Here is a 19,515-nt window from a genome sequence, read left to right as displayed (position 1 = left end):
GACTATTATAACCACTTGCAACCTGAACCTCATTAAATATACTTTCTATATTCAAACACTGAACAGTTCATGTGTTCACTTTGATGTATTAAAAACGTGCGTTTATCATTCGCCAAACAGCTGAAACACAATTCTAATTTCGAATACTTGTACACTGAAACCAACCACAGTGCGTGTTAATCCTTAGGGTCACGATCTGCCAAGCCCGTCATTTATCGCTGGACTAAAAATTGGAATTTAGTGGTTCTATAAATTTATGGTATGGTTATCTCAGACTTGCTTGTTCTGTGTTATGCCGAGAATCGGATACTAGATAGATACTAAGCACACTAGCAATTTTTCAAAAAAAGGTTCATTTGAAATGACAGTCCTCAAACACTAAAGCAGTGCAAAAGAGAAAAATTGTTAAGTAATGTCATGACTATATACAACATATCAACCAGTTTCGATTTTGGCTAGAACGAACTGGGTTGAAGCGTATTTTGTAAAATGAGCCAGCCGGCAGTACACAATGAAGATTGCTTTTCCAACTTTGTTGTCTGCGGCAGTTAGGTACTAGCTTCTACCACGCCGTTTCCATTTTGAGAGGGTTTCTTGTTCTCACTTTTCTCCTCTACACTTTCATTATCCGATGTATTCTTGCTGCGTTCTCTATGTTTACTGCTGCGTTTATGATCTTTTTCACGTTTGCGATCTTTTCGGTGACCCCTGATAACCAATATAAGCAGAATGAAAACATGAAGTACAAAATCGCTAATTAAATGAATGAACTCATACAGATTCTTGGATTGTATAATTATAAGACACGTGGAACCTATGGCTATTGTTCCACACAATCTCCAACTAAACTAAGCATGATGATTCACTTTTTGTTTGGCGAACGTGAGCTGGATCTTCGACGTGGTGAACGCGATCTTGATTTTCTGCGTCGTCTGTCCCTACTTCGACTTCTACTCCGCCGGCTTCTTCTGCAAATGCACAAGACAAAGCAAGTGACGATATGGCAACCATTGTTCTCCCAGAAACATATAAGTAGTTTTAGAAGTTATGAGCTACCTTCGATCTTTAGATCTGGATCGACGAGATCTTCCGTGGGATCTGGAACGTGATCTACGACGGCGTGATCTATCCCTACTGCGTGATCGATGGCGCCGATGCCTTGAGCGAGATCGACTGCGAGACCTTTTTCGGGCTACAATAGTAATTCAAGTCAAATTTGCAATCAAAACCGTAAACTTCCTTACGTTTTCGTGGAACTATAATAAAAACAATTATTAAGTTTAATTCATAAAACATACTTGATTTACGATCAGGTTCCAAAGCTTTTGAAATTAAAGACTGTGCTTCACGAACTCGTCGCATAGCCTCATCTATTTCACGTGACGTTGCATCCTGATTTTTACCAGGAGGTTTTACGATGGCATTGTTTGAGTGATTTATCCTGTGTATGCCAAAGTGGTTATATAGTTAAGTTTACGGGCATTGAAATAGAAAATATATTTACTACAAGCTTAGCATGATGCTAGTGTTGAATGAATTGTTGTTTATTAGAAAACATAACTAATTAAATGTAAATTGATGATTATAATGTTACTTTCATATGATTAGTTATGTTAGAAAATTGCTAAAAAAGTTAAATTAAAAAGTAATTTTCTTACTTTTAATGATAAGAAACTTAAAGTAAAGTAATTTGCCTTACTTTAATGGACGTTCTCCAAAAAGAACACCATTTAGTTGTATGGCCTTTTGCACATTCTCCACATCTGCAAACTCTACAAATGCAAATCGAGTTGGCTGAGTTTCATCACCAGCCATTCGAACAAACTTCACTTCACCACAAGTGGAGAAAAAAGACATAAGTTGTTCCGCGGTAGCAGTCTGAAGGTTCAAAAGGTTACATAACAAGCACATACAACAAAATGAAAAATAAATATTTTGACTTTTGATGATTAATTCAATCAAGGCCAAGTAATTTGTTTACACTACTGTTATCCCGTAAACTATTAAAGTACCAACCCAAACTTAAATGCTTAACTTTTGGCTGCAACGCATTACCATCTCCCTACAATTACGATATGGTTTCAGGCCTGTGCCTTTTTGCTTACAGGAAATATACAAGTTGTGACTTTGATAGTGTTAAAAGACATAACAAAGCTGGAGTGAAATGATGTTCCTAAGGAAATGATCAGACTGAAAATCAATATATTTACAGTAAGTGAATTATACAAAAAGTTAATAATACCCTACAGAAACTTTGGAAATATTGTATAACAAACATGTTGCATGCTTGACAAATCGCGATAAAAAGAAATAAGACTACTACCTTTGAATCAAGATTTCCAACATAAATTGTCCGTCTTATTTCGTCTAGCTTGGCTGGATCCATGCTTCCACCCTAAAGTAATTTTAACAATAATAACAGAGACACAGACCAAATTTTATGATACACTGTAACCAAAAGATTAAGGTTATGAAAACTAAGATTTTCTCATAAAAGTAACAAATAAAAAATAACTTAAAATTGGAAACCATATGCTAAACAAAGGAAGCTCATGTGATAAATAAATAGTAATTATTAGTTGTTACAGTTAATCAGTAAAACATTGGGTGATGACCAGTTACGTAACAAGGCTGCCTAAGCTACACAACGACTGCTTAAAAGTTCCAAATTTTTCTACCTGTTACATGCAATCTAGTTCCAGATAGAAACTTTAAAGTCTGGACCACAATCACTTGCTTTTCAACCGCAATGTGGATTATCATGTTTATTTACCTCATAAAATTTATTTATGAGTGCTTGTTGAAAATAAAAATCGGTTGTGTAAACATCAGTTTGCGGCAATATTAAATATGGTGTCTTTTCATCATGCTTGCTTCAGGTATAGTTATAGCATATGACATGACTTCATTAGTGAACGTTCAAACTTGGGGACAAGTTGGCCAACTCTGCTTTCTATCAAATCCAAGCAAAGCAACCAACTACATGATAAGGTGGTCAAATTTGACAGTATACATGGAAAATAGATACATACGTTTTCTATTGTTGTGGATCTTTTGATTGTAAGTTAAATTATTGTTTTAATTTTTACCATATTAGGATGGTGGGTGACATATGTATCAAAAATGAAATCAATTTGACAATAGAAACAGTTTTGCAGTAATATATAGTACTGTATTCCTAATTCAGCAATATGTTCACCCCATACCTAATTTTAACATGTTATGAATAAATAACACTCACACTGCCTGCTGCATTCGCTGGAGCAATAAATTGCATTGCCACCGATTCATCAGGTATGATTCCTACAAAAAACAAATCATTTACTGAGAAGTAAAACACAAAGCTAAAACATTATATGTATAAATAAATAAACCATATAGTTGAATAAAGAGCCATAATATAAACATCACTACATACTAAGCTTTACCATATTTGCGCAATGTGCTGATAAAGAACAGCCAAACTAAACCAAGGCAAGTATACACACAATGTAACAAAATCAAATAGCCTATCATCACATCGGGCTAGATCAACATGGTATGACATAGCACATTGAAGATTTTTTCACTATATATCATAAACAAATATCACATCAACTTGTAATCTGTTATTATTATTATCCTAAACCTAAGTTGTGACAGTTTTAGATCATAAATTATTACTAAATATTAAGGAAAATACTTTTTATGATATACATGTTGGTTCGTAATTAACATGTACATAATTATTAACTTTGTAAATATATTAATTATTATAATTATTAACATTAACATAATTAATATGTTGATTGATTAAAACCAGTCTGTTGAAAAGTCCCGCTCCAAGATGTCACAAAGTGAATGTTTATAAGTTTACTAATTAAATTTAGTACTAAATGAGTTTTTTTTAAATGGGTTCCAAAAGCACATTCTATCCTTATCTGCAAAAAAAATAACAAAATGGTCTTTGGACCTAATTATAAGGGGAAAGCATGATGATTTGATGACACTTCATGGTGTATAACATCAGCAGTTCCACTATGTTCAGATAAGTTTACAGTTAGAGCATGGAAGCAACTTTCAGCTGAACAATAATGCACAAAAACATATACAAAATGTAAGAAATACAAGTCAGGGTCACATTAGTTATCTAAGTATGTAAGAACCGTTAAAAAGAAATAGATTTATTAAATGGTAATATATATATACATATGCCAATAGTTATACTCAAGTATTGCTGTCATAAATTGGAATATTACTTGGCTTGTATATTGTATAATAAACTTTAAGCTACCAGGATTGAAAAATGCAGTCACTTTATTAATAGTGTCACTAATATTTTAAATAAGACATCAGTAGGCTAGCTCATTAATAGGTTAAGCTGTGACTATTTACAGAAAATAACCTTTAGTTGTGCTGAACAATCACAGTGAATCCCTTGTTGCAGTGACACCAATAGTCAATGATGAACAATACAAAACAAACAAGAAACATAATACAGTATTACTTATTGCATACTTAAAAGTATTGTTTGTTTAAAGAGACAGTAATTACATATATTTCTTATTATAATTTTGGCATAAATTGTTAAGTATGCTATACCTTCCGTGTATGGAACACAAATTAGAGGACGATCAATGAAAACTGTATTTGTCAAGTGTTGTGCAACTCCAACAGATCCCCCTTCATTATATTTAATAAAGCACACCTTTGTTCCAGGATTAGCAGGATCACTAAAAACAACAGTAAAAAGTTGTGCTGAAATATTACTTATTGTTTAATGCAAACTATGCCCAACCTGTGAGGCGCATCCAGGGCCCCAGACAAATTAATGTGGCCCGCATGCGATATTGTTTACGTTATTACGTGCATAAAAATTTATTATAAATGCAATGAAATACAATGCAGCTCGTGGTACAGACAACATGTCAGGGCCAAAGAATAAATTGGTTGGTTCTTTTGTTATAATTTTGTTCATGTTAGCCAAGTAGGGGGGCATTCTAAGTTACACAAAACTTATATCTTGTATATATACACATATAGAACAACCAAAATTTCAAAATAAATAGTGAGCAGCCAGTAAAAAAAATTTTGCTATCCCATTCAGATTTATGACTAAACTTATACCATAGTTTTCCAATGGTTACAGTGGGATAAGTAATAAACGATATATGCATTTAAGATTACAATGTTTAAATTTTAGCGTAATTTTGTTAAGTGCGCCCCTTCACAGCTTTGGTTTGGCGTCACTCTCTCCTAAAAGATGGAACACCAAGTTGGTTTCATATATTGTACAAAATACGGCGGGTAAAACAAAAATTCAACACTTACAATAAACATTATAGAAGTAGTAATGATAAGCTTAGAATACTGGAGTCAGCGGAAGTGTTAAAAAAGATTTCGTTAATGCTTCTGCTTGCTTCAGTCAATAATAATCAAAAGATTATTTAACAATTATTATACCATATAACTATAATAATAAATCATTCTCTCCACAATATCAAAACTTTATCCACTGTTCAAGATATGACCAATATAATCTCTCATGATACTGGCATATATACAGTACATGAAAATGTTAAACATACCACAAAATACTTATGTGAGCTCCAACTTACGGATTATTTGGATATAAAGCAAACTCATCAATGCTTCCAAGAAAGCTAAATAGTGTGTGAACTTGCTCTTTAGTTGCTGTAGGAGCTACGTTTGTAACTTGAACCACATAAGAATCCATTTTATTCACTAATCCTAAGCTGCACAAAAGTCTACCAAAAACGACAAATTGAAATGGTCAAAGAATAGTAAAACACAGATTAAATTTTTACATGCATGCTGTATACATGTGCAGTGTTGAAATAAAATACTACTATATGTCATCATTTTGTCAAAGAAAATAACATATATTTGGCAGCAAATGTATGCGACTCAAGATTGAATTTAACTTCAAATTATTTCGTGAGTAGTAAAATTAATCATAGTATGTTTTCACCAAGGCATGACATAATTCTTAAAGTGAAAACTAAGCAAGCAAGCAAATAAACAAAAGGTTACATAACATATTCATCAAATACCATGTACAGTATATACAAACTGAGCATTGTCAACTCCCTTATTATTACTCCCTTATTAACCTAAAATCAATCTATTACTTAGAATATATCAATAATAATTGATTTTCCAAATGTTTAATATTTTGGTTTTTTGTAATTATCACCATCATTTTTTGATGACCCTTTCCTCTTGGTTATAATTTGTTGAATTTGTTGCAACTCTCTGTTCAGTTTCTGCTTTTCATTCTGTTCGCGAGTGCGCCGAGTTTTGCGGCCTCCAGACATTTTAATGCCATACTGAAAAGCTGCTTTAGGCATTGCCTCTCGTTTAGACATATAAGAACTATATTCTTCTTGTGTATCAAAATCCCATCGTCCAACTGGGCCTTTTTTGTTTCCGATGTCCATTTTGGAATAATCTGCCTCTTCATCACTATCCTCACCCATACCAGATATGTTAAACTGAGTGGATGGATAGCATTCCGCATAGCTGTCTGGAGCATTGACGTTTCCTCCAAGCAGTGGATTACCTGCTGATTTTTTAACCTTCGCCTCTGCTTCAGTTTTAAGAACTTTTTCTTTTGTAGACTGTTGTTCATGAATGTTTTGCACAAGTTGTTTAACAGATGCATTAGCACTTACATTCAATAATGCCAATCTCTCATCTTCCTTTTTCAATTCTGACTTTTCAAAGTATGGACCAACACCATGTTTGCTGTGTTTTTTAGATGCTTTACTTGGCGGAACATATTCTCCAACGTCATCAAATATATTCATGTCGGCTTCAGCTGGCTTGTGGATTTCACTTTTTGATTTTTTTTCCTTCTTCTTTTTGTGCTTATCTTTTGAACCATGACGTAAGTAAGCAAGTATTTGGGTTAATTTGTTAATGACAATGTCATTTGTAGACAGTGTTGTATGTGTTTCTAAAGTAGGGCAATCCATTTTGCTTCTCATTAACGTCGTAGGCAAGTCAGAATCAGCATACTCATCCTCAAGCTCAAAAACATATGCCATACGACCAGGTAAAAAAGTCTCATTTCTAATGGGAATTTTTTGTTGAAATAAAATTCTATAAACATTTTTTGCCATTTTATTGTTCATTGAATCAACTACATTATCACATTGAGTAGGCTCAGATTTTTGATCTTTTTCCAGTATATCGTCAAGAATTTCTTCATTTTCACGTTCTTTGGTTGAAATTTCAGCTCTCACTTTTTGCAGAAGAGCAAAATCTAACCCTTTCACAAGATGGGTATGAGCCATATCTCCACCCAAGAATTTTGACTCCTGAATTACTTGACGCCTTTTTTCAGCAGATGTCCTATCCATTTCAGATGTAGGACCAACTGCCCTATAGTCAGCTGTGGTGCTTATTAATTCTACATCCGTATAGTCTCCTTTACCTTCTCGTCTTTCTTTTGAGCGATCTCGATATTTTTTAGCTAGTTCAGCTTGTCTTTCCATTTCCTGCTTTTTAAGTTTAGCATAAAAGCTTTTTTTCTTTCGCCTTTGTTCAGCAGCTGAGTCATTGGTAGAGGTATATTCACGTGGCACAGCAAAACCCCTTTGAGTTTTTTCGTTCGGTTTAGCATCTAGTTGGCGTGGGGTTGAAAGTAATTTACGAAAGTCAGCATTTGTTAAAGGTTCATTCACCAGTGTAGAGGATTCATCTTCTATCTCCGGAGGCAAAGGATTAGAATATAATTCTGCAGCCATTGTCTTCATGCACAAACCAACTTATAAAAAAATAATAATTTGAGTTGCCAACAATCTATTAAAAATAAAAATGTTTCTTGCTATTGTCATAAAAGTTAAAAAGTTCTAGCAAAATAGGTCATTCTAAGACATGTACCAAAAAGTATAAAACGGAAGGAAGGCAAATGAATTGGCTCACACCTTGTTTGAAGTTATACATATAACCAGCCATATTGATGTGCGATACGACAGCGTGGAACGCATCTCAGAGAATTTCGGGTGCGCGTGTGGTCTTAGCATCAGCCCCATTATTAAACACTTTGAATTTTTGAGTATAATATACTTATTTTGGAGGCCTGTTGCGTATCGTATACAACAGATATAGAAATATCCACTTTCAGTGTCGTGACCAGAACCCAGTTGCCACCCATTTTCGAAGGCTCCGCGACCAATGCTTGGGTCACGACCCAGGGGTTAAGAACCACTGCTTTATGGTATTGCAACATTTACCACAACACAAAGAATCATCATTGCACAACTTGGCGATGATTCCTCACCACCTTAGCCCAAGTTATCAAACTTGCCTTCAATGCATTTTGACATATATTTTTGATGTCCTACTTTTGCTCTCTTCCGTTAAAAAAACACTATAGGTCATACTGCAAACGTTTTATGATTATGTGATTATGAGTATGAAGATAAAATAGATTTTATTATGGTATTGTGATAATGAGAAGACAACTTTAGAAGTTGGCCTATTTTATACAAAGTGTAAAAGTTCACACCACGAAAAAAACATAATAAAAACCTGCAAACGGTCTACTTATTGACCACCCTTTCTACAGCAATTCGCTAATGATGGTGAATGAACAAATTTATGCATTGACCCTTGAAGAGAAAAAGGTTAACATTTGCATGAAGGATTGTTGTGATACTAGTGTTCAAATCCTGTAATGTTTCTTTTATTTTTAAATCTTGGAAAAGTTGAATAGTGAGTTGACCAGTGAGAATATGATAGTCTCAGAAATAATTTAAACACGAAAAACTAGGTTAGATGCATGTGATGTCGATGCAGTGCCTTTAGGTAAGGCATTACAACACTTGATCCGGATCACTCAAACTAAAAACATTTCTATAATTGACATTTTTCAAAAAATTAAGAAACTTGAAATCATCCAGCGCCTATAAATCAATGCATAATTTCAAACCGATATAAACACTTGATTGAAACAAGTATGATGGTACAACGTTTTTGTTGATGACAGCAAAATCAGAAAATAGTTTTGATGTGTTTTAGCAGAGATCACTTCTATCGGAAAGCACCCGCTTTCATGACCGTTTGAAAAAAGCGAATAATATTGAGTGGGTGAGATGAGTAATTTTTACATCTTGCAAACAGTCAAACCCGAATATTCAGAAAAAATTTTAAAATGCATTTTCATTTGGTGTTCAATTTGTAGCCTTGTCTTTATTAAATGAGGCCGCTGCTTGATTGACACGTGAAAGAATCCATCTTCTCACAGCACAATAACCAATACATGGTAACATTAAACAAGAGCAAATTGATTGTGACTGATAGTGATATAATCGTCCTAAATGCCTTTCTGTGATCATGTTATCAAAGCAAGCACAATAACATACTTAAGTTTCAGTAAAAATGGCAAATAACCCCAAACCAAAAGCATTCAATTCTTGAGTTAAAAAGTTTGAAAGTGTAAAAACTAGGAAATACATGACACCAAAAATGAAGAAAAGTGTGGAAACATTGGAGTGTTGCAAGTTCTGCGCAAAGCACGGCCATATTGTCAAACTCATTTTGCGAAAGGAGCATGCGAGCAACTGTTGAAGCTGATCTAATCAGGACAAACTTTGTCAAAAGTGCCATGTAGACACCTGGAAAGTAATATAAGATTGTCCAGGGATGGGAACAGTACTTGTATTAAGTCATTGTCACTACTCACTGGTATTGTTTACTTCATCATTTTGTCGTTCTATTGAAAACATGCCCTTGATGTGGTGACATTGAGTGGAAAATAGTCTAACTGTCTTTCCTATTGATCGTTGCTGGTCCAATGGTAAAACAGCCTTATGGTTTTGGCAACCATCCAATGCAACAACGTGCACAACGTGCACAACTGCACATATACTTAATTAGAACTCCTGCATATTATGACCCAGTGCCCAGTCCGCTATAAAATTACAATAACAAACATAGTTGCGTATAGCTAAATAGATATTAAGTTTAATAGACCTAGTTAACCTTTTTTAATGCAGTAGCCTGTAGACAATCGGTTACAATTCGGCCATTACAACTAGCGTATACTCCAAGTGGTATTCATATTTCTTTTCATTCAATTGGCATCACAGATTGCAATTTTCATACCATGCAACATGTGGAAATCGGTGCAAGTGCAACCATTTAGTTGTCTTTTTCAATTTCCTTATTCCGAAGCAACTATACTCTGAGGCATAAAAGGCATTTCCTTCTGTTTGACTGTGATTACAAATAAGTCTATTGTGCTTGCTGCACAACCCGTTGCATCGCATGCAGTCCAGGAATGATGGGATGAGCACATGTTTCAGTTTACACAAACATAAAAAGGAATACACGAACATGTTACTGAGATAGAAAGAAAAATGCTTATTTAAGAAAGGTAAACCGAATCCTATCACCTGGTTCAAATTGACATTTTGGATTCGGATAGTTCAGCATCCGAATTCTCCAGATTCAGTATTCTGAATCGCCTACCCCTTATTATTTTAATTTTGCTACTGCTGAAGATCGTGTAACTTTTAAGTCTAGTGCTCATTAAAGTTTAATTTTTGAATTTTCACCATCAGGAGGTTAAATTCAAAATAACAACATCACCTTAGTGATAAAAAAGCAACAGCTAATAAAACATATGGTGTATGCTTAATAATGTTGACAAGAACGCTGGCTAAATAACTTAAAATTCTGCTTTTTGCCGACTTTGATCTTTGACAGGGGGGTGTTTCCAGGCCGATTAAAAGTTGGGGATTTTCCAAACTAAAAACAACTTTGCTTTCAACTGACGTTCTTAAATTAATAGATTTAGTATACTAACATTCTCTTAGTCCTACTCGGTGTGAAAAACTATGTGCTGTTCTGTCAACTCTTCATTTTGTTCGCATCTAATTCAGATGTATGGTAAGTTGGTTTCCATTTAAACGTTGTGCAAAAGCTATATTAAACACTTTGTACATGATGAGGTTGTATCATTGTTCTAAATAATCAAAACTAGGCGGACAATTGGACAGAGTGCAAGGTAAAAACGCAAGCACATTCCCACGGTTACGCTCTTTTTAACGAGAGGTTAATCAAAATAGGTGCAAAATAAATCATGGACATCACAAATGTGGCAATACTTAAAGTACACTCCTTTGTTTGTTGGTCAAATTTGTTTTATTGTCCGGTTGACATCATGCCAATTGGGAACGTCCGCTGTTATTGTCTCAGGATTTAGTCTATTCAGGTCGAAATGACATTACAACAAAGGCATTTTTCTCGCAATTTAGACAGTGTGGCTTGCCCTTTTTAGGATAAAAGATATGTAAGCTACGTGTTTTGATATTTCGGACATAAAATTTTCGACAAATAAAATCAGCCTACTCCAGAGGAACGCTATGGATTCATTAAAATATGGATAACATAAAAATTAACTCAGTTTCATTAAAATTTGCGATTGCACTGTCGCGAGTTTAAAAATAAGCTGTATTGTGATGCCACTTTCGTACAATGTTTTCATTACTTGTTCATGATGAAAAAGTTATTTGAAGATACAGCCAAGCAGAAATATCAAGCTGCAACTATGGCATTAGAAATATTCGTTTATTCAAAGCTATATTTCACAGTTTATCTTAACTTAAATGTTATATATAATATAGCAAATTAAACCATACCTAAATTTACTTTTTAATATAAGTTTAACTTTGACAATTAAATCCTAAATAACCAAAAATCAACTTTTTGCAATCAACAATGACACGCAATATAGTACATATTGCGTGTCACCATTTATGATTCATGTTCGTTTGGTTATTTCATATTTTATTTATTTTTATTTTTCATCTATCCGATAAGAGTATCGTGTTTAATCTTTTATGTGTGAAACCGTTTGCGGCCCAGGTGAAAACCGTTCACGGATCGGTTGGGGACCGCTGTTTTAGAATACGAGGAGTACCATTTCAACAACCATGCTAAACCAAGATGGAACAACACGTACATCAATTGAACATCAATGTGAAAATTTGTGCTTTATTAGCAGCAAGTTTTAAAAATATGTTTAAAATACTGTAGGAGCACCTAACTCAATGAATAGTTTCAAAAACCTTTCAATTTAATTTTACAGCTCAAGCAGTTCAAACGATCCAAGTGAACCTGTATATTATGGATGCACCGTGTAAAAGCTTCTGTAAAATCCCTAGCTTTATTATCAGTAGGCTATACTTAGAGAAATCAAGACTTTACTCGCTGGGTTATCTGTAGCGACTTGTGTAGGGCTACTGCTCTGAAAGCATATGCCACGCATTCATGTATAAATTCAAAACTCCTTTACCCTTCTGAGAAGTGACTTGGAATTAGTTAAAATCTTCTTTAAGCGTAATTACTTGGTGGCAGCCACGTCCAATTGTCAAGGCTGCAAGGCCAACTCTATCCGTTCTCATTTGAATCCCTTCAGATACTCGGTCGAAACAGCTTCTTGTCTCCACTCAAAAGCCTGGCAGCATCTGATGCCTCTGCTAGGCCTACTTGTTTTTCTGTTCATTATTTTTCTAAGGGAGGTATTAGGCCAACTCAACGGAGTAGGCCTATATCGTATAACATTGCTTATTTTTCGTCACTTAATGCGCGGAGGGAAAATTGCAACACCAATCATTATAGCCTAGCACACTAAAGAACGAAAGATATAAAACACGTTTATATCGTTCCAAGAACAGAGCAAATGTTGTCTGACGAATTCCTTTTAGTGCAAAGGTTTCGGGCAAAGCTTTAAAATTAATAAATATGTGATGTCTATAAAACAAAAATTAACCTATCAGGAAAGAGGGAAACCAGCTTCAATGAGCATCAAATTCATTTTTTGCATTACCACATTGGTGCAAATGTCGCACACTGCTGGTTAAACATCCGGTACTACTTAAAAACTATAGCTGCCACTAGTTTATTTCACCGGAAGAAATGTTGGGTTAGAAGCTATTTTTATAGTTTGAAATGGGACCGAATTAAACCGAATGGTCACCACGTGAAACCAATTTAGACCAAATGGGTCAGAATGGGGATCGAATGGAACCAAATGAGACAGAATGGAGACCAAATGAAAGCAAATGAGACCGACAGTCTTGGAAATGTGAGTTTGTTTCATGAACCACCTCGTTTCGTAAGCAAGTTTTGATGCATTTTGGCCATAAAAATGATATTACTGTGGGAATGGCGATGTTGATTGTTGATGTTGATTTTTTGATTGGTTGGCCTAAATCGAAAGGCTTTAGTCTTTCTTTTAAAACTGTTGACTATTTTATCTTTGACTCCGTTGCATGTGCTATCTCTGATTGTTTCTTTAAATTAGCACAACATTCATAAAGTCTAATTTGTTATAGGCTATTTTTCAAAATATAGTCGTAGTCACACCTGAAACAATTTCATATCCATTTCTCATCCGGATAGAGTTATCACTTGAATTGAATGATGAATAAGCGAGAAGGGAAAAAGAGAGCGGTTTAAACCAAGCCTAAGCTTTTATATCGCTATATGAGCCAATCAGCGAAAGACATTTTACTTGCATCCTGATACGTATAGATCAGGGGCGGGCAACTTCTTCGGTCGGCGGGCCGGATTCCTGAATCGATACATTAATCGTGCATTTATCCACCTATACAAATCGTATTTAATGTAAACTTTAACCCTGTTTTCACTAGGTGTGGCTTCTCCTGCACACAGTCACAGCAAAACGTGGCGTACAGTTGCATTGTTTACTGTAGAAACTTGAAATTTGGTGACTTTTCCTAAAAAATGTTCAGCTATCTCTCCATGTTTGTTTTATCATGTAAGACCGGAAACTGTCTGCGGGCCGCTCAAAATCCCGTTGCGGGCCGGGTCCGGCCCCCGGGCCGTATGTTGCCCGCCCCTGGTATAGATAGTATTTTTACAATAATAATTAAAATGAAACATATTCTATGTCACTGAGGTTCTTTACCACAAGTACCATCAAACTTCATACACTCTAAAATGTGATGTAACTTATAAACACTTATATAATGGGTAAAATATGTCGCTTTCGGAGTTCAGTGGTTGCATGACATGATTAACCAAGGATAATAAAGCTTTCTAAATGTTACATTTCATCCAACTGGAGAACACACAATCGCTTCTTAAAATGCCAATTATATAACTTATTACAATCCACTATTACAATCGCCATATTACATAGACTTTGGACCTTGTTCTGCAACATGCTAACATCTAATGCTTAAGACGTGCTTTATAGATAAAACAATATGTTACAATGATAATTGATAACTAACTTAATAAAAAAAACTTTAAAACAAAGGAATAACTTGTTTGATGTCTTCTGATTGGCCAACAACTATATTTTGCAATATAGTCTTAACATCTTTCTTTGTTGTTAATTTGTTTGTGTGCCATGTAATTGTCGTTATATTCGTTTCTCTATTATATTCTCACCTTCATAAATAAAAGCGTGTACAGACATCGGTCCATAGACGAACGAATTTAGGTACTATGTCCATCGACTGGGAGCGATGAGCACCTTGCCGGCGTTTCCAGGGTTTTTCTTTCGGCTTAAACTGGCAGTTGGTGTGTGTCGGAAGTTCTGAATTGTATCCGTGAATAAAAATGGCGAAGAAAAATGCAGGATTATAACCGTTTTGATAGCTAGCATAAACGAAAGCAATGCTCACGGGAATGTAGTAAACGAAAAAGTTATTATAATCTCCGAGAGATTAAAAGTTGCAAGATATTAAATGGAATAGTGTGTTATGACGATAGAAGATTACCAAGGTAACAAAACCTAAATTGGAAGTTTAAAAATAAATGATTTATCACATAAAACAGAGCAGTTCATTCTGTCTTCCAGTTTTTCCAAAATACCAAATTCATCAGCTTTGCACCATACTTTTCTCATGAGTTTTTCTTCTACATGTTCCACAGAACACAATACTAATTTCATCAAGAGAAAAATCGATTGAGGACAGATCTACTAGATTTTCTGGATGTTTTCTCCTGAATATCTGGAATGGTTTATCCAAAATATAGTGGAATTTATTTCAAAACTTATGATTACATCATGCAATATAGGGGAGTAGAGTTCGCTTAATAAATCTACCTATAGGCCTAAGAACCAGTTGGGTTTTAACTTCTTAATCGGTAGGTTTATTAACCAACACATCAAAAAAATGCTAAAAAAGGTTGGAATTGCAAACAAATCTGCATAGTTTAAATAGTGGTGTGTCTTGGGACGACGAAAACAAAGCAGCATTGTGGCTTAATAGTTAAATAAATATTAACTCTGCTACTCGTCCCGCAGGGAGCAAAACGCAATTTTAAAAAGAGTGACATCAAAAGATGACTTTAATCCCATTTAGGTGAGCGTTTAAAAAGGATTCGATACCGACTCGCCAATCCAACTTCCTCGTTTTTGGCGAAAAGAAAAAAGCACGTCGGATTTGAAACGCTTTTGCTGCAATCCGATAAAATGTTTGGTTTTTTGAGTCGGATTGAAGTAATAACCTGGTCTAGTGACCATTACAACAAATGCTTATCTTTGACTTACATTTACAACAAAGCTTTATTAATAAAAATTTGGTTAGGTTCTAAATATAAAGCGACGCGGAAAGCAGTTACTCGCCTCACACAGTTTCAGTCCGATCCGAAACTGACCACGGAAATCGAACGCTTTGTTGAATCGCGCGCAGGAGGCATGGCGTCATTTCAAGTCGGCTTGAAAGTCAATCTGTCTCAGCCATGCAAATAGGCTTTGTGACTCATTCGGTAAATTTAACCTTACGGCTTCAAATCAACTTTCTGGCTCGGTCTTATACTTTTGGGCCTGGTTCGGGTTAAAAATATAACACCAGATTAGTGATTATAGAACTCTGCTTCAGTCTTTTCCATGGGTGGGGATTGCAGCCACAAGGCACTTAGCTTTATAAAATTATGCATTTCCCTGCAGTTGTAATGCTTTTAACGAGCTCGTGGGAATTTTTACTTTTACAGCCTTACGCTTTAGATCGATAAATACTTTTTACTAGAATAGTTTTGAACAGCAATACTTCTATACTTGTAGTAAAGTAGATTTTTTTCGGGAGTAACAATACTTCTACTTAAATAAATATGTGGTTATTTTGACCACCACTGCTTAGGCCTCGTGCAAGTTGCAATTCGTTTTAAAACTACCGCATAGATAAAAACCGATACAAGAAGATATGCTTAGTTGAAATTTTGTTCAAACAAATTTTCCAGCCAACGTGTTAAAACGTAAAAATAATTGCTTCCTGAAGTGCCACCGTTTGATTGACCAGGCAAATGAAGATACTTATTCCATAATGAAGATAGGCTACTTGGCAAAACTATTGGAACGCAGATACAGCCGTTTTCAACTCGACAATAAAAGTTAGACCACATAATGAAAAACAAATTTCAAAATTTGTGTAATATACATGGCCTCGTTGACCGCTTCTGATTAATTAAATTATTATTGAAAGGTAACACGAGAGATTATACGTAGCAGGACAGCTAAAGAAATCGATAGATTCTAGTTCTCCGCTATAGCCGCCAATCTACAGAAATAAAATAGGCCTATGACTTTTCTGCTCATCAAAAAGTGAACGATCCGTTTGAATATAACAGCCCCACCACCAAGGGGAAAGAGACTGTGAATAAATACTGTAATGTTCATCTTTCTGAAAAAACTGAAACTTAAATAGCCATTGCGGACAACGTTAAAACGTCTCCTGTATTAATACACTAACGTATAACGTACACATTATAAAAAGAAATTTTAAATAAAATGGTCAAAAAATAGAAAAGATCGAGTCAAAATAGACTCCAAAGAATTTTTTTGCATAATATAAAAGGAAACAAAGGCAAACGTTTATAAACATCACTTGCTAGTAGTACATAACATGGTGTTAGTAACACATTTTAGGTCATACGACTTTATAAGGTCAAATGAGTTCATTGGGTCCGGGGTTCCACAACAGTTTATAGTTTTAAGGTCACATGGCTTTATAAAGTTAAGTGAGTTCACAAATTAGGTCACGTAACTTTGTTGAAGGGGGTTATTATGATACTTAAAAAGAGTTAGGAATCTCATAAACCTGTGGGGATCATGTAGAAATTGCAATTAGTTATATATATTGGCATGCATAAGTTTTGATTTCTCTCCAGGCAGATAATAATGTGCAAAGCTTGTAGCGGGCTGACGTAGATTGAAGTGTTTCAAGTAGCGTTGTATTGATCGTATAATAGTTGTACGTAGCAAAAGGTATTGTTCTAGCAAATGGTAGTCATAAAAGCAGTTCCAATTGACCTGTGGTGTAGTTAAGTGTGTCAAGTGGTTTTCTGTACTGGTCTAAATCGATTGAATTCCTTGTGATAAAAAGCTTAGAATAACATGGACATGTACACGTATGATAGCGAAGTTAATTTGGAAGCGCTGATTGGTCAATACTTTAGTATAAAAACAAATGTTGGAATTAAATCGCTCTCTTCGCTTCTCTCTTCTCAGACTCGGAGAAATTCTTTCTTTCTGAGTTATTCCTGTAAATTGAAGTAATTGCTAAGATATTGGGAATTGGAATCATGGTGTAAATATTCTAATTCGGACAAGTTATTCGGACAATATATCAATTTGAACTTACGAAGTTGGTGTTGATTTAAGAAGCAGAATAGAGACAGTAAACGCAACGGAGTCAAAGACAATCATAGGAGTCAGACAATAAAACTGCCCCAGATAGCACGTAGTTGTCGGTCCGACAACTACAACGAGCTATTCTCGCTATAGCGATTGTAGCTCCTCTGCCGCTAATGGGTAGCAAGCTAGACACGGTGTTTTTACGCTGTCCAAAAGATCTTTGTCGGGCCGACGGAGGTCCATTAGTGATGTTAGATGATGCCATAAAACCGTTTAGAACAAAATAATGATTAAACATACATAACTTAGTTTTATTTAATATTTTTAAAATATAAATGTTATTATTTAATGAGGTTCGTAACAGTCGGAAAGGTTTTATCACTAAATGTTGGTAACAAACTAACAATTATAATAATTATAGTAATTCCTATAGTAATAACACCCCTGGCTTTTTTTATTCAGATATTTTGAATATAATACGTATTATACTTCTTTGTTTATTCTGAGTTTTTGTTTAACAATTAAATAAACATTTATTTCTAAGTTATCAAATCGATATCATTTTAATGTTTTTTTCTGCTTTGAGGCTATGGTCGTCAGCAAGTTTGATTGTCGCCGTCTAGTTTGAACAATGAGATAGGATATAGTACGATACAATAGTTTGGATTGAGGATGTAACATTTAAAAGATATGAAGGCAGGCAAAAATTGTTTTCTGGTGGATTTTAAACCATAGTTCGGTTTATTATATAGTATTGCTGCTGATAAGTGGTTAGAGATTTGATACAAATCCAAATGTTATATGTACCAATTGTAGTTGGATTAGATCTTATCATAAAACATACACATGCACGAGACTCGTTGATTGGTTAATGTGCGTCTGTCTGCACGCTAGGCTACGTAAAGAGTTTGGTATAGGCTAATGGCCTTAGTCACGTAGCTTAGTACGTGTGTTTTTCGACTAGGCCTACTGCTGCGTCATTTGCTTTATTTACTATTAGGCCTATCTGTCGATGATGTTTACTCCAGTATTTTGTTTTTATGTCATTATACTTTAGATGCTGCCAAGAAATCGGGTATTAAGGAAGCAGAGAGTATCTGCGAGATCAAGAAATGGTTAAAAAATGCTAGTGATAGGGAAGGGGGACGGCTAAAAAGAATGAAGAACAAAATGGGTAAGCTGTGTGGCATGCGTGTGTGATGTTCATATCATGTATTGCAGAACGTTTTACTTTGCATTTTTAATTTTGTAGATAGTAAAGAAACATTATGCAATATAGTTCATTACAAAAATGTTTTAGATAAAGAGCGGAAAGATGAAGCCACGCACAGACAATTGTATTTCATGAATTTCGACTCATCTTCTACAAGTGATGATAGCGGATGATGATAGTGATTATAATAAAATATTGTGTTTGCTGGTAGAACTTTCAAATTTGAAAAAATAAACTTTTTGCTGAACTGCATAAAAACCCTGTGTGTTAGTGATTGTTGGTAGGCCCAAAGTCGGCTCGTAGGAGATCGTAGCTAACTCGCCGACCGAGGTCCGACAAAGATTTTGTTGCTCCCTACCCGACCTAGGCCCGCTGGACAAAACGAAGTTGGCCCTTCAGCGATTATCGTTTGTGGGCCGCCAAAAGCAAGCTAGCGGCTCGACGTCGGCCCTCGAGCGACGTGCTATCTGGGTGAAAGACTGGGTTTGGCTTAGGCCATCCCTAGACCATTACACCACCACCAAATCCCATAAACCATAGACTCTAGAATGGCCATACGGGTCCTATACATACGGTGAAACAGTCACGTTGTTTAAATATAAGTTATTTTCAATTCTAAACAAACAAAAAGTATGTCTGAATGATATTTATTAATGCAACAAGCATTCATGTCTACGGC

The 19,515-nt window shown here is 35.1% G+C and overlaps 2 protein-coding genes across 2 annotated transcripts; both read right to left on the bottom strand.

Moving 5' to 3' along the window:
* Positions 1-66: 66 nt before the first annotated feature.
* On the bottom strand, positions 67-5,753 carry LOC143460632 (serine/arginine-rich splicing factor 11-like). Its single transcript, XM_076958221.1, has 9 exons — positions 5,598-5,753; positions 4,582-4,712; positions 3,242-3,303; positions 2,324-2,395; positions 1,700-1,878; positions 1,299-1,441; positions 1,057-1,192; positions 867-968; positions 67-708 (listed from the first exon to the last, which is right to left on the bottom strand). The coding sequence occupies exons 1-9, from the start codon at positions 5,714-5,716 to the stop codon at positions 549-551; spliced, it is 1,104 nt and encodes a 367-aa protein (XP_076814336.1). The 5' UTR covers positions 5,717-5,753; the 3' UTR covers positions 67-548.
* Positions 5,747-9,861, bottom strand: LOC143460631 (protein Red-like). Its single transcript, XM_076958220.1, has 2 exons — positions 9,692-9,861; positions 5,747-9,623 (listed from the first exon to the last, which is right to left on the bottom strand). Exon 2 carries the CDS (start codon positions 7,758-7,760, stop codon positions 6,168-6,170), a length of 1,593 nt encoding a protein of 530 aa, XP_076814335.1. The 5' UTR covers positions 7,761-9,623; positions 9,692-9,861; the 3' UTR covers positions 5,747-6,167.
* Positions 9,862-19,515: the final 9,654 nt, after the last annotated feature.

This window comes from Clavelina lepadiformis, chromosome 5, assembly GCF_947623445.1.
Source record: "Clavelina lepadiformis chromosome 5, kaClaLepa1.1, whole genome shotgun sequence".
Classification (NCBI taxonomy): Eukaryota; Metazoa; Chordata; class Ascidiacea; order Aplousobranchia; family Clavelinidae; genus Clavelina; species Clavelina lepadiformis.
Note: the sequence above shows the minus strand (reverse complement) of the source record. Positions and strands in the feature narration are given on the sequence as shown.